The sequence below is a fragment of the Mobula birostris genome, chromosome 31, assembly GCF_030028105.1.
Source record: "Mobula birostris isolate sMobBir1 chromosome 31, sMobBir1.hap1, whole genome shotgun sequence".
Lineage (NCBI taxonomy): Eukaryota > Metazoa > Chordata > Chondrichthyes > Myliobatiformes > Myliobatidae > Mobula > Mobula birostris.
Genome location: NC_092400.1, coordinates 14,893,846 through 14,906,210, shown reverse-complemented (window position 1 = coordinate 14,906,210; position 12,365 = coordinate 14,893,846). Strand labels below are relative to the sequence as shown.

General features: G+C 43.6%; 1 protein-coding gene across 1 annotated transcript in view; it reads left to right on the top strand.

Moving 5' to 3' along the window:
• The window catches only part of dhx37 (DEAH (Asp-Glu-Ala-His) box polypeptide 37), a 45,826-nt gene that overhangs the window by 17,463 nt on the left and 15,998 nt on the right, over nt 1-12,365 (top strand). Inside the window, exons 13-17 of the mRNA XM_072247582.1 lie at nt 1,765-1,832; nt 3,765-3,909; nt 4,498-4,574; nt 5,579-5,811; nt 12,113-12,224. Of these exons, the coding sequence (XP_072103683.1) occupies nt 1,765-1,832; nt 3,765-3,909; nt 4,498-4,574; nt 5,579-5,811; nt 12,113-12,224 (635 nt within the window). The remainder of the gene's footprint in view (nt 1-1,764; nt 1,833-3,764; nt 3,910-4,497; nt 4,575-5,578; nt 5,812-12,112; nt 12,225-12,365) is intronic.

Genomic DNA, 12,365 nt, shown 5'->3' with positions numbered 1-12,365 from the left:
AAGTACTTCAAATATCTTTTAATAACAGTAATATTTGGTCAAATGTGTAGAAGTAGAATATTGACAAGAGAATGTTTGACTATGTGGAGGACCTTTCGTCATCTACACGAGAGACTCTGCAGATGCTGGAAATCCAGAGCACCACACAAGATGGTGGAGGAACTCAGCAAGTCAGGCAGAATTTGACGTTTTGGACCGAGACTCCTCATCAAGACTTGAAGGGAATGGGGAAGATGCCAGAATAAAAAGGTGGGGGAGGAGAAGGATGACAAACTAGAAGGTGATAGTGAACTCAGGTGGGTGGAGAAGGGGGGATGAAGTAAGAAGCTGGGAGGTGATTGGTGGAAGAAACAAGGGGCTGGAGAGGAGTCTGACAGGAGAGGAGAGAGGACCATGGGAGAAAGGGAAGGAGGAGAGGCACCAGGGCAAGGTGATAGGCAGGTGAGGAGAAGAGGTAAGAGGCCAGAGTGAGGAATTAAAAAAGAGGGAAGGGGAAGTTGGTGACACCTGTTTTCATGCCATCAGGTTGGAGGCTACCTAGATGGAATACGAGGTGTGGTTTCTCAAATCTGAGAGCGACTTCATCATGGCAGAAGAGGAGGCCATGTCAGAACAGGAATGGGGATAGGAATGAATTGGTTGGCCACTGGGAATTCTGCTTTTTGTGGATGGAGCGGAGATGCTTGAGAAAGCGGTTCCCCAGTTTATGGCAGGTCTCACCAAAGTAGAGAAAGCACTGGCTATAGTAGATAGCCCCAGTAGATGAAGTGTTGCCTCACCCGGAGGAACTATTTGGGGCTCTGAATGGAGGTGAGAGAGGAAATGATTGGGCAGGTGTAGCACTTTTTCTGCTTGCGGGGATAAGTGGCAGGTAAAGATGTGTTTGGTGGTAGGATCCCGATGAAAATGGTAGAAGTCGCAGACAACAATATGTGGCATAAGGAGGCTCATGGAGTGGTAGGTAACCTTTTTGTGTCTGGTCTTCCTCAATAACCTTTTAATTGCTATGTCTCTGCATAACACCGTTTTATTAAGGATCGGGCAATATGCTCTAGGTAATACAAAATCCAGGTTTGATAGCGCTAAAAAGGTGATACTGTCTGAAGTTTTAGTACATTTAGATTACAATTTTAACCAGAAAACATTTGGCAAAGATTTCTGTTACTTATGGTTGAAGTAGAGCGGGGGAGATGAGAGATTTATTCAACGTACTTAATGTAATCAAAATCCTAAATGGGTTTAATAAAAGATTTGCGATTTTACTGAAAACAATAAATTAAGGAAATACCCTAAAGAGGATAAACAGATATAATGCAAAATGTCAACGATGACTTGGTTTGGAGCTATCATATCATCATGTGTCCTCCTCGTTTTAGGGATCTATCTGACTTTTGGAGTAGCATTTGTCAAATTTTAACTGTCGATTTCTGCTGTAAGAACCTCGACCTCATTTTCTAAAACCTATTCTTATTGTGAGAACATACAGTAGTTCTTAATTGTACAAAATAATATGCCATGTACTTAGCTTTCGACTTTTCCTTAAGTTTGAGATATGCTTGCAATCATTGACTAGACCCCACGACTATCTAGGCGTAATCTCTAAAGAAAATAGTCACGTTACTGTTGCAATTTAGAGTGTGTGCAAACAATCCTCACCAACACCTGAGAGTTTGCTTTCTGTTGGATATGTGAACTGTTCATGGTGACAGCAATGGTCCAGTCATTCATTCTTTCACAGTATTTTCTTTTTTCCTTCAAATATAGAAGTTGATCCTGCCGCGGATGATTCAGTTGAAGCAATAAGGAAGTTTAAGAAGGCCAAACCTAAACCAGTATGTGCTCTACCTTTTTGTTTTTATATTCTACACTGTGACTTGGACACCATATTACTGCAGTTAGAGATTTACAGCATAAAAACAGGCTTCTCAGCACACCAACCCATTTACACAAATCCTATATTAATCCCAATTTTATTCTTATTCTCCCCACGTTCTTCCACACATCTACAGAAGTAGGAGGAATGTACTGCAAACAGTTAACCTACCCACCTGCATGTCTTTGAGATGTAGGAGCAAACTGCAGAATGCCCATAGGATCACAGGGAGAACACACAAACTCCTGAGGAGAGATTTGCACCTGGTGCTCTTAGGTCTGTGAGGCTGTGGTTCCACTAGTTACGGCACTATGCTGATTGCCTTTTGGGTTCCTTTGTGTATTATTCAGACTGTGCGGCCCTTTGCAATATCTTAATCGTAAGTTTAATTTAACTCAATATCCTCACCTCAAAGATTGGGAAGTAGAATTGGTATTGTTAAAGCAAAGCCTGTATTGCATAAAATACTGCAGTGAGCTAGTTCCCATGAATCTTGGCTGTTTGGATTTTCCCTTTGCCTTTGGACGGTGATTTGTCACTGATTGGGTTGTTCCCGCGGCCTAATGCGCAAACATGGGTTGAAACAACTGAGCAGCAGTTACTGGATCAGATGCTCCCATTTTCAGCGGCACCTCTTATAGAGCAAATGCATCTCTGGAGACACCTGCAGGAAGGATAATGGCCCTCTGGAAATGTCACAATCATCTTGTGTATTTCACTGCACCCAAAGCATTATTTTTTTCTCTATGTTTTGTGTTTGATGACGAATATGGGAGTATTGTCTTAAAGGTGTTCAGTACACTAGCTGTTTCTTTAGTTTGGGGGGAAAAAAAGGGTTCCCATCTTCCACACAGCATGTTTACTTTGAATATTTAGTCATATAGCAGCGATATCAGACACTCACCATCATTATAGGCTGTGTCATAAGACTTTGACCACGATTGTTCTTGGCAAACTTTTTCTACAAAAGTGGTTTGCCTTTGCCTTCTTCTGGACAGTGTCTTTGCAAGATGAGTGACCCCAGCCATTATTAATATTCTTCAGAGATTGCCTGGTGTCAGTGGTCACATAACCAGGACTTGTGAAATGTACCAGCTGCTCATATGACCATCCACCACCTGCTCCCATGGCTTCACATGACCCTGATTTTGGGTGGTGGGGGGGAGCTAAGCAGGTGCTACACCTTGTCCAAGGGTGACCTGCAGTCTAGCAGAAGGAAGGAGCGCCTTACATCTCCTTTGGTAGAGAAGTATCTCCACCCCAACACCCAGAAATTAGCCCTTCAGAATACAGCTTGTTAGTTTTTATAAACTCTCTTTTCTGAACCTCTTGAATCAATTTGATTTGCAAATATGCAGTACTGCGTAGGATCACAACTTTAATATCACTTGGCAATTTGCAATGCAATTCTAAATGTGTCTAGGGACTTTTGTTTTTACACTGTAGGGTGCATAGCTCAAAGCTTCAGGAAAACAAAGATAAAGTTCAGTTAGTATTTCAGTAATGTAGACTGCTGATATAATCAGGTGTTCATGCTTTGGGTTGGTGTTCAGTGTTTTTTTTATATGAAATGTCCAGAGGAGAACACTCCAGAATTCTGGTTTCAAAAAAAAGTACAGAGAGCAGGAACTACAAATAAAAATTGGAAAAGTGTCAAGATACGCTTAATACCAAAATCTAACTGCCGTTTCTGTACTTTTAATTTCTTCACACTTGCAACCTTTTGTGCAGTTAGCAGTTATGAATCTTTCTCTGTGTTTTACTATCTGGATAACTTTGGTCCTGATGAAAAGTTTGGCCTTCCATGGACCTGTCATTAATGTGATTCACGGTGTTTCTTGGTACTTTCAAGGTAATAATATGTGCTAAATTTCTTTTTCTATCACCTTAGAATTTACCAAAGATTAACCTAGATAATTACTCTGCAATGCCAGTGAATGAGGGAGATGAAGATCGAGAGGCAGGTGTGGGTGATGAGGATGAAGTTGTTTCTGATCTTGATATGGATTTGGAAGACATTGATGATTCTGAAGAAGGTACACAGATGATGGGTCTCTTTCTTCTTTAACATGGGAAGAATTTTTGTAGACGGAAAAATAGACAAACCCATACTTTGTTAGTATCACCTTGTTTCTAACTAAATTAGGTACAATTTGGGGAAATTATTTAGATTATTGCTATTTTGGCATATTAAATGCTTGAAATGATTTGATTTTTAAGAAGTGCAAAATTAGATGGGGCCGATTTGTGCTACTAGCTATGACGTTTGAAGTTTGTAGTAAGCACGTTTCAGTCTTAAGTCTGGGACAAGAGTGTCTCTATCACTTTTCCCCAGTCACTGGACTGTACATGAAATAGTGGTTTGACTGAATCATAGTAAACCCAAACAATTGCTGTACAAGTAACGATCTCAATACTTGTCCATTTGTGTTGATTTGAATGACACTTCGAATAACTCAGAGAAGTATTTGCCAAAAAGTCGAAAAAGACTTCCTACTAGTAAAGTGAGGTGCTGTGCTGGCTTGAAGCCAGTTTATTTCAATCTAAAAAATCTTTCTCCTTTGTTAAAACTTTGTGGTCATTATGTGATCAAAAGCTGATGCATCTATTTTTTGTGTACACAGTTGAGAAGTCGGATCCTTCTAGTCCACTTTACGTTCTTCCACTGTATTCATTGTTGGCAGCAGATAAACAGGCAAAGGTGAGCCTTCTCCTCTGTGATCTGAGTGTGAACTCTAGATTGCAGAATGCTCAAAAAATTACAGGTATTGTGCCATGGAGTACTTTTGTAAATGTAAGTTTTGAAAGCTTCAATATTCATTCAGAAATTTTGATTCAAATTTGAATGGTTTTTTTTTCCCCGACTGGTTTCATACGTTTGCTCAAACTGAAAAAAAAATACACAGCATTTTGACAAGTTTTAAACTTTTTTACAAGTAAGTAAAGAAGCTACATTGGCACATATATGAACTAAATTTTTAAATTTTGAATTCCGAGGTTTAAAGCACAAGGAATACGTAGACATTGTCTTTTTAGATAGTTTTTTGGGATTGCTTCCCCCAGATCTCTGATTAATGAATCCAATGCAGGAGCTATGGATGCTTCTGCAGATGGGGCAGGCGACTGACTGGGCAAGTGGGTGGAATTTTGTGAGGTGATCTGGTCCTTTCCCTGTTTTCTCCTATAACATTATCTTGAGGTTCACAATACCGTTCTGAATGCTCATGTGCTACTTTGAGTGGTCATGAGCTAGGGGCTCCTAGGAGCTCAATGGGAATGTTGTATTGTGCAGCTTTGAGGGTAGCTTTGAACACAGTTTTGAATTTTCTCTTCTGACCTGGTAGCAATGCCTTATGATAGAACTACAACAGGGTCTCAGTTTTGGGAGCCTGGTGTTGACCATGCAAGTTGTGTGGTATGTCCAACAGCCCACTGTTTAGGGCCTCAGTCCTGGAGGTGTTGGCCTGCAAGGGAATGATGACTTTGTTTCATTGATCCTTCCGATGGATTTGGTGTATTTGTGGAGAAGGCTGCTGTCGGTAGACCAGCTCTGGAAAGCATAGAGGAGATCGAAGATCACAGTTAAAGTGATGAAATTATTTATGCCTAATCATTCTTGGTTTAAAACAAGCCTTTTAAGCAGAATTTAAGAGCTCCTATTTAAGCTTGGTAATACTCTGTAATTATTGACTCTTTGTTACTTAGGTATTTCATCCAGCTCCAAATGGCACAAGATTGTGTGTGGTAGCAACCAATGTTGCTGAAACCTCTCTAACTATCCCAAACATTAAATATGTGGTGGATTGTGGAAAGGTGAAAAAACGCTTTTATGATAAAGTTACTGGGGTCTCGTCATTCAAAGTTACTTGGATCTCTCAAGCTTCATCGAATCAAAGAGCAGGTCGTGCTGGACGAACAGAACCAGGTCACTGTTACAGGTCAGTAATTAGACGTAACAGCCATTCTTAAAACTGGAGCGACGCATTGAATTGGTATCCGGTCTGTTGAAGTGAGATAGTTATTTACTGAAATTTTGTTACCTGTGAGCTTCCAGTCTATTGATTAGATATCAGCAGGTGAGCATTACTTCTGCTAGTTGTTGGGTCAATTTCACTTAAGAAATAGGAACAGAATTAAATTGTACAGCCTTTTGAATTTTTACTGTCATTCAGTGAGATCATGCCTAAGCTTCCACAGCCATTCCATTTTACTGTCCATTCCAGATTCCTTGACTTGCTTCTTGAACAAAAACTTACCGAATCCTTCAGCTGAAGGTTTGGAACCCTCTGGATAAAGACCACCAAATATTTGCAACTCTAATATATTTGCATTATTCACAATGGATCTACATTGGCAAACATTTTGGGAATAAGGATCTACCTAATGGTATTGGTTCTAGCTGATGCTGAAAATGTAACTTTTAAATGCAAAACAAAATTGTTAACAGCACTTTTAGGTTCATTGCCTTTAGTTTTTTTTTCAAATGAGGCCACAAAGATAATGGCTCTTATGTATGCTAAGTTATTGTTCAGTGGAGGATTAAAGGCATCCGTTAGTCTTGCGAGACCATGGATCTGCGCCTGGAAAGTCTTCACTCTCCAGGGCGCAGGCCTGGGCAAGGTTGTATGGAAGATCGACAGTCGCCCATGCTGCAAGTCTCCCCTCTCCACGACACCAATGTTGTCCAAGGGAAGGGCACTAGGACCCATCCAGCTTGGTACCAGTGTCGTCGCAGAGCAATGTGTGATTAATTGCCTTGCTCAAGGACACAACACGTTGCCTCGGCTGGGGCTCGAACTCACGACCTTCAGGTCGCTAGTCCAATCCCTTAACCACTTGGCCACGTGCCCACACAAGTGGAGGATATTGTATAATTAATTAATGCATTTTTCATCAAGTTTTAGTGGACATAATTGAAGTGTTGAAAGTCATAGTATGATCTTAACAAGATCCATTTTTTTATTTTTGAAATTCTGATTTTAAAATAAAGTCTGATATTGGATCACACACTATTCTTTTCAGCTTCAAGGAGATAATTGCAGACCTCCCAGAATATGGATCTTTACCTTTAAGTACTAGTTTAAGCATAATACATTAATTCTGAGGTCCCAAAATGAAGCCACACAGAACAAGGAGTGTAGCCCTGATATTCTAGCCCACACTTCTGAAAGTATTGCGACGCAAGAGACTGCAGATGCCAGGATCTGACACAATAAACAATCTGCTGCACCTTAGCAGATAGAGCAGCATCTGTGGGGGATAGGTTTTTTTTTAAACCGCTTAGATGAAACAGGGTGAAAATTCGCATCCCCAAAAAAAATTCTTGCAATGAACTTTGTTACGTACCCCGTAACTGGGTTGCCAAACCAGCAGAAATGGATCACTCAGTTGGAGTCTGGATTACTAGAACTAAGAAAGTTTTATTAAAGAAACAAGCAACACAGTAATCGAAAGGATAATAAATGCAACAGTTCAGCAATAATAAACACACATGTGCACAGAATTAAGATAACAGGATCAATCAAGCTCTATCGTTGTCTAGGGATAAATGACCAATTTCAAAGTGACACAAAGTTCAGTCCAATTTAGTAGTGCAGTTCGTAGCAATCGTTGCCATGGCAATGGACAACGTGGGGGGAGAGAGAGAGAGAGAGGACGGGAACGACTGACCATTCAGAAATGGCTTCCACTCACAGACCGGCGATAATTGCTCACAAGCAGCTTTTGGGCAGGTCCTTGGTGATGTCACCTGAGGTCACCGACTGTGACCCCTCCTCCAGATGCGGTTGATCCTCTGCAGTGAACTTGGCACCCAAGCAAGGGCGGACACACACCGGGTTCCCGCTGATCGTACCCTTCCACCCTCTGCGTTGTCCGGTACTTCCCACCGACTCGTGAGAGGCGCACCACTTCCAGGGTCTCGTTACCTCAGGTGTCGTGTGTTCTGCCTTAGCGAACCTGGCCCTTTTTATCCCCCTGCTGGGTTATCGCCTGTCCATCACTTCAAACGGTTCAGGGTTCAAAGGGGGAGCCGCTCCAGACAGCTCTCTCTCTCCCGTCCCTTCATTACACATCTCCAGATGCTGTTTCATTGTGTTCCTTATCTCTCTCTTGAAGACAGGTGGCAGACCAACTGCTGATCACACAGGACAGCTAACATCTTATCTATGTGTATTCTCGTCACACTTCCCCCCTTTAAGGATTTTTACCAGGAGGTAAAAATTACAAACATGAATACATTATTTGATACACGCACAAATATACATCTTTATCAGCTATTTGGCTAACACAGCGAGTTTGAAGTTGTCAGCACCTTGACAGACAGTCATCACATTTTCTGTTCCTTTTACATGTGTTATTAATAATCAGGCTCCAACTCAGCAAACTTCATAGTGACCAAAAACACTGATGAATTTCAATCAATGTAACCTCTCATTTGGTTTTGTCCTGGACCACAATAACAAGGGTCGTCCCATTCTGACTCAGTTTTCTCTCGCAAGGGCTTAGTAGGAGGGGGAGGGGTAGTGACCGCAGAGTTATTGCAAAACTTCCTACAGTACCCCACCATCTCCAAGAACCTTCTGAGGGCCCTCTTGTCTGTCGGGGTTGGGAGATCAGCGATAGCCTGCACTGTAGCTTGCATCGCTGCCAGCTGCCCCTGTGTCACCACAATTCCCAGGTAAGTGACCTTCGCGTGGCTAAACTCATTTTTTTCAAGGTTCACTATCAAGCTGGCTTCAGACAGCCGTATTAAATTGCCAATACATGCCTCTGTGTTCATCAGCCCTTTAGTCACTGAATTACTCATAATATATGGATGTTGTTTGCTAGGCTGCCCTATTGTAACAGACATCACCCAACGTCCCAGTTCTTTGCATCGCATTGGGACAATCAAACACACGGGTGCGAGTCGTTTAATTACTTCTGCTAAAGATTCGCTTTGTTCGGGGATTAAGGGAGAGACCTTATCAGTAGACCTGGCCAAAACAATAGCCTTCTCCTATCTGATCGATCCCATACCAATCTTTTCAAAATGGTTTTTTCTTCTTATCAGGGGGTTCCTAGCTTCATTGATTTCCATGCTAACACCGACTAGGTTTGTTAGCATATCAAAAGCCTGTGACCGTCTCAGTTCGCGTCGGTCATGATCAATAACATCCTTTCCCCTGGGCAGCCGGTAAACCTCTTTCATGATTCCACCAACTGTTTCCTCCAGCACCACAAAATGTCCACCAGGGGGTACCTCGTGGGCCATGTTAAAAACCTCACCGCCATAACTCTTTTGCACCACCCCCCACTCCTCATCTACGGGTACTGTACTTGATTTCATTTTTTTCCTTAGCACTTCCTCCCCCACACAATAGCCTACTAGTTCCCTTGTTAAAGCTGTGTCAGAGAGAGCTGTCTCCGCCAAAACCATCAGCCCCTCGTCTTGCTCCTGCGTCGGCACAAATTCTTTCCTGGCTACTGCTACGTCTGTCCCAGCTCCCTCACTGCCTCTTGTCTCACTACACTCCTTTTCACTTTCTACCCTCTTCTCGCACAAGGCTGGCAGAAACGTCTCAGCTAAATTTACTACCGCGGTCCCGTGATGAACCTGTGAGTCCATGGGCGGGGCCTCACTGCTGCCAGGCTGACCTGTCAATCTCACGATTGGGAACACGATTCCCCCGGCGATGTCATTACCGAGCAAGACTTCCACGCCTTTCATCGGTAATTCGGACCTCACCCCGATCGTGACTAGTCCAGAGACCAGGTTGCTTTGTAAGTGTATCTGGTGCAAAGGGACTGACTCTGTCCCTTCCCCAACACCTTTGACCTCTACCTCCCCAGTCTGGGTCTCTGAGCTAAACTCTAATACACTCTTCAGTATCAGTGACTGACACGCTCCCGTGTCTCTCCAGATCCACACTGGAACTGGTTTTAACCCCTCCTTCACTGACACCAATCCGGCCGAGATAAACCTTTCGTGCCCTTCCTGAACTTTTTCAGACCTGTCCTTCCCTAGCGGTTCGCTTAACAGCTCGATACAGCCATTCAAAATCGCTGTTTTTCCTTTTCCTGTCTCCTTCTTTGGGGCAAAGCACCTGGATGCAAAGTGTCCGACTTTCCCGCAATTATAACAAACGATCCCAAGAGACTTCCTACCAGACTGCTCCCGGTCTACCTTATCCTTTTCACTAGTCCCCGGCTTACTTTCTGACTTTTCCGGCGGAATCTCCCCGCCGTCCTGACTACCCTTCTGGTAGCCTTTACTCGGGGCAAACTTCATTTTATGCGTCAACGCATACTCATCCGCTAACTTAGCAGTTGCGGCTAACGTGGCTGCCTCTTTCTCATCGAGGTAGGGTCTCTTACCCTCAGGGACACAACCTTTAAACTGCTCAATCAGGATCAGTTGTAGCAGTCTGTCATAATCCCCCTCTACCCCCTTCGAGGCGCACCAACGCTCACAATATGTCTGCATCTCACGGGCAAACTCCAAATACGTGCGGTCCCATTGCTTCCTCGCATTCCGGAACCTCTGCCGGTATGCCTCCGGGACCAACTCATAAATCCTGAGGATGGCCTCTTTTACCACCTCATACCTCTGGGCATCTGCCGCGGACAAAGTGGAGTAAGCTTCTTGGGCTTTCCCTTTCAGTACACTTTGAAGTAAGACAACCCACTTATCCCTGGGCCAGTCCTGACTTATAGCCACTTTTTCAAAGTGGAGAAAGTACCGATCCACGTCGATATCGTCAAATGGGGGAACCAGCCTAACCTCCTGGGTCGCCCGGAACCCTCCACCTTGGTTTGGCACGAGCCCCTGCTCTGCCCTTAACCTTAACTTCTCCAATTCGAATTCCCTTTCCCTCTGTTTCTCCTCTCTCTCCTCTCTCTCCAACTGTCTGTCCCTCTCTTTCTCTTCTAGCTCCAACTGTCATACCCGGAACTCGTGCTCGAGTCTCAGTTTTTTCAAGCTGTACCTGTACCGCGTCTCCAGCAGGTTTTTCAATAGACACCACCCCCAGCTCGCCTTGGGGAAACACACCTTTAGATACATAGTGCTCTACAATAGTTCTGTGTATCTCCTCTCTCCTCATTGTCGACTTCACCGTTTGGCCACAGCTACCAATTCCGATTTCCTGGCATCCTCTAGTGCCTCCAAGGTCGGCGCCTTTATAAATTCCTCAGCCTCCATTTCTGCTGTTTATCTTTTCTTTCTTTCGGGAATTTTAACCCAACCAATTTACTCCATCCCAAATTTAGCGTTCAAAATCCCGGACGAGAACCCCACTTATGTTACGTACCCCGTAACTGGGTTGCCAAACCAGCAGAAATGGATCACTCAGTTGGAGTCTGGATTACTAGAACTAAGAAAGTCTTATTAAAGAAACAAGCAACACAGTAATCGAAAGGATAATAAATGCAACAGTTCAGCAATAATAAACACACGTGCACAGAATTAAGATAACAGCATCAATCAAGCTCTATCATTATCTAGGGATAAATGACCAATTTCAAAGTGACACAAAGTTCAGTCCAATTTAGTAGTGCAGTTCGTAGTAATCGTTCCCATGGCGATGGACAACATGGGGGGAGAGAGAGAGAGAGAGAACGGGAACGACTGATCATTCAGAAACGGCTTCCACTCACAGACCGGCGATAATTGCTCACAAGCAGCTTTTGGGCAGGTCCTTGGTGATGTCACCTGAGGTCACCGACTGTGACCCCTCCTCCAGATGCGGTCGATCCTCTGCAGTGAACTCGGCACCCAAGCAAGGGTGGACACACACCGGGTTCCCGCTGATCGTACCTTTCCACCCTCTGCGTTGTCCGGTACTTCCCACCGACTCGTGAGTGGCGCACCGCTTCCAGGGTCTCGTTACCTCGGGTGTCGTGTGTCCTGCCTTAGCAAACCTGTCCCTTTTTATGCCCCTGCTGGGGTATCGCCTGTCCATCACTTCAAACAGTTCAAGGTTCAAAGGGGGAGCCGCTCCAGACAGCTCTCTCTCTCCCGTCCCTTCATTACACATCTCCAGATGCTGTTTCATTGTGTTCCTTATCTCTCTCTTGAAGACAGGTGGCAGACCAACTGCTGATCACACAGGACAGCTAACATCTTATCTATGTGTATTCTCGTCACAACTTGATTCTCCAAATGTGATATTAAGTGACGGAGAGTACATCTGTGGTCTGTTGGATTAAATATCAAAACTTGTCTGGACATTAAATGCAGAAATTATTTGTGTGCAGGCTGTACTCCTCAGCAGTTTTTGCTGACTTTGAGAAGTTCTCTGCAGCTGAGATCACAAGGAGACCCGTGGATGACCTGGTTCTACAGATGAAAGACTTGAACATTGAAAAGGTATCTTTGTAGGAAGGTTAACCTTCTATGTTTGGGACATATGATTTTAGTTTGGATTGACCAACTTGTGCTCTTAATTCAGGAGGCAAAGGATTATAATACCATAAGATATAGGAGCAGAATTAGGGCATGGAGTTTTTT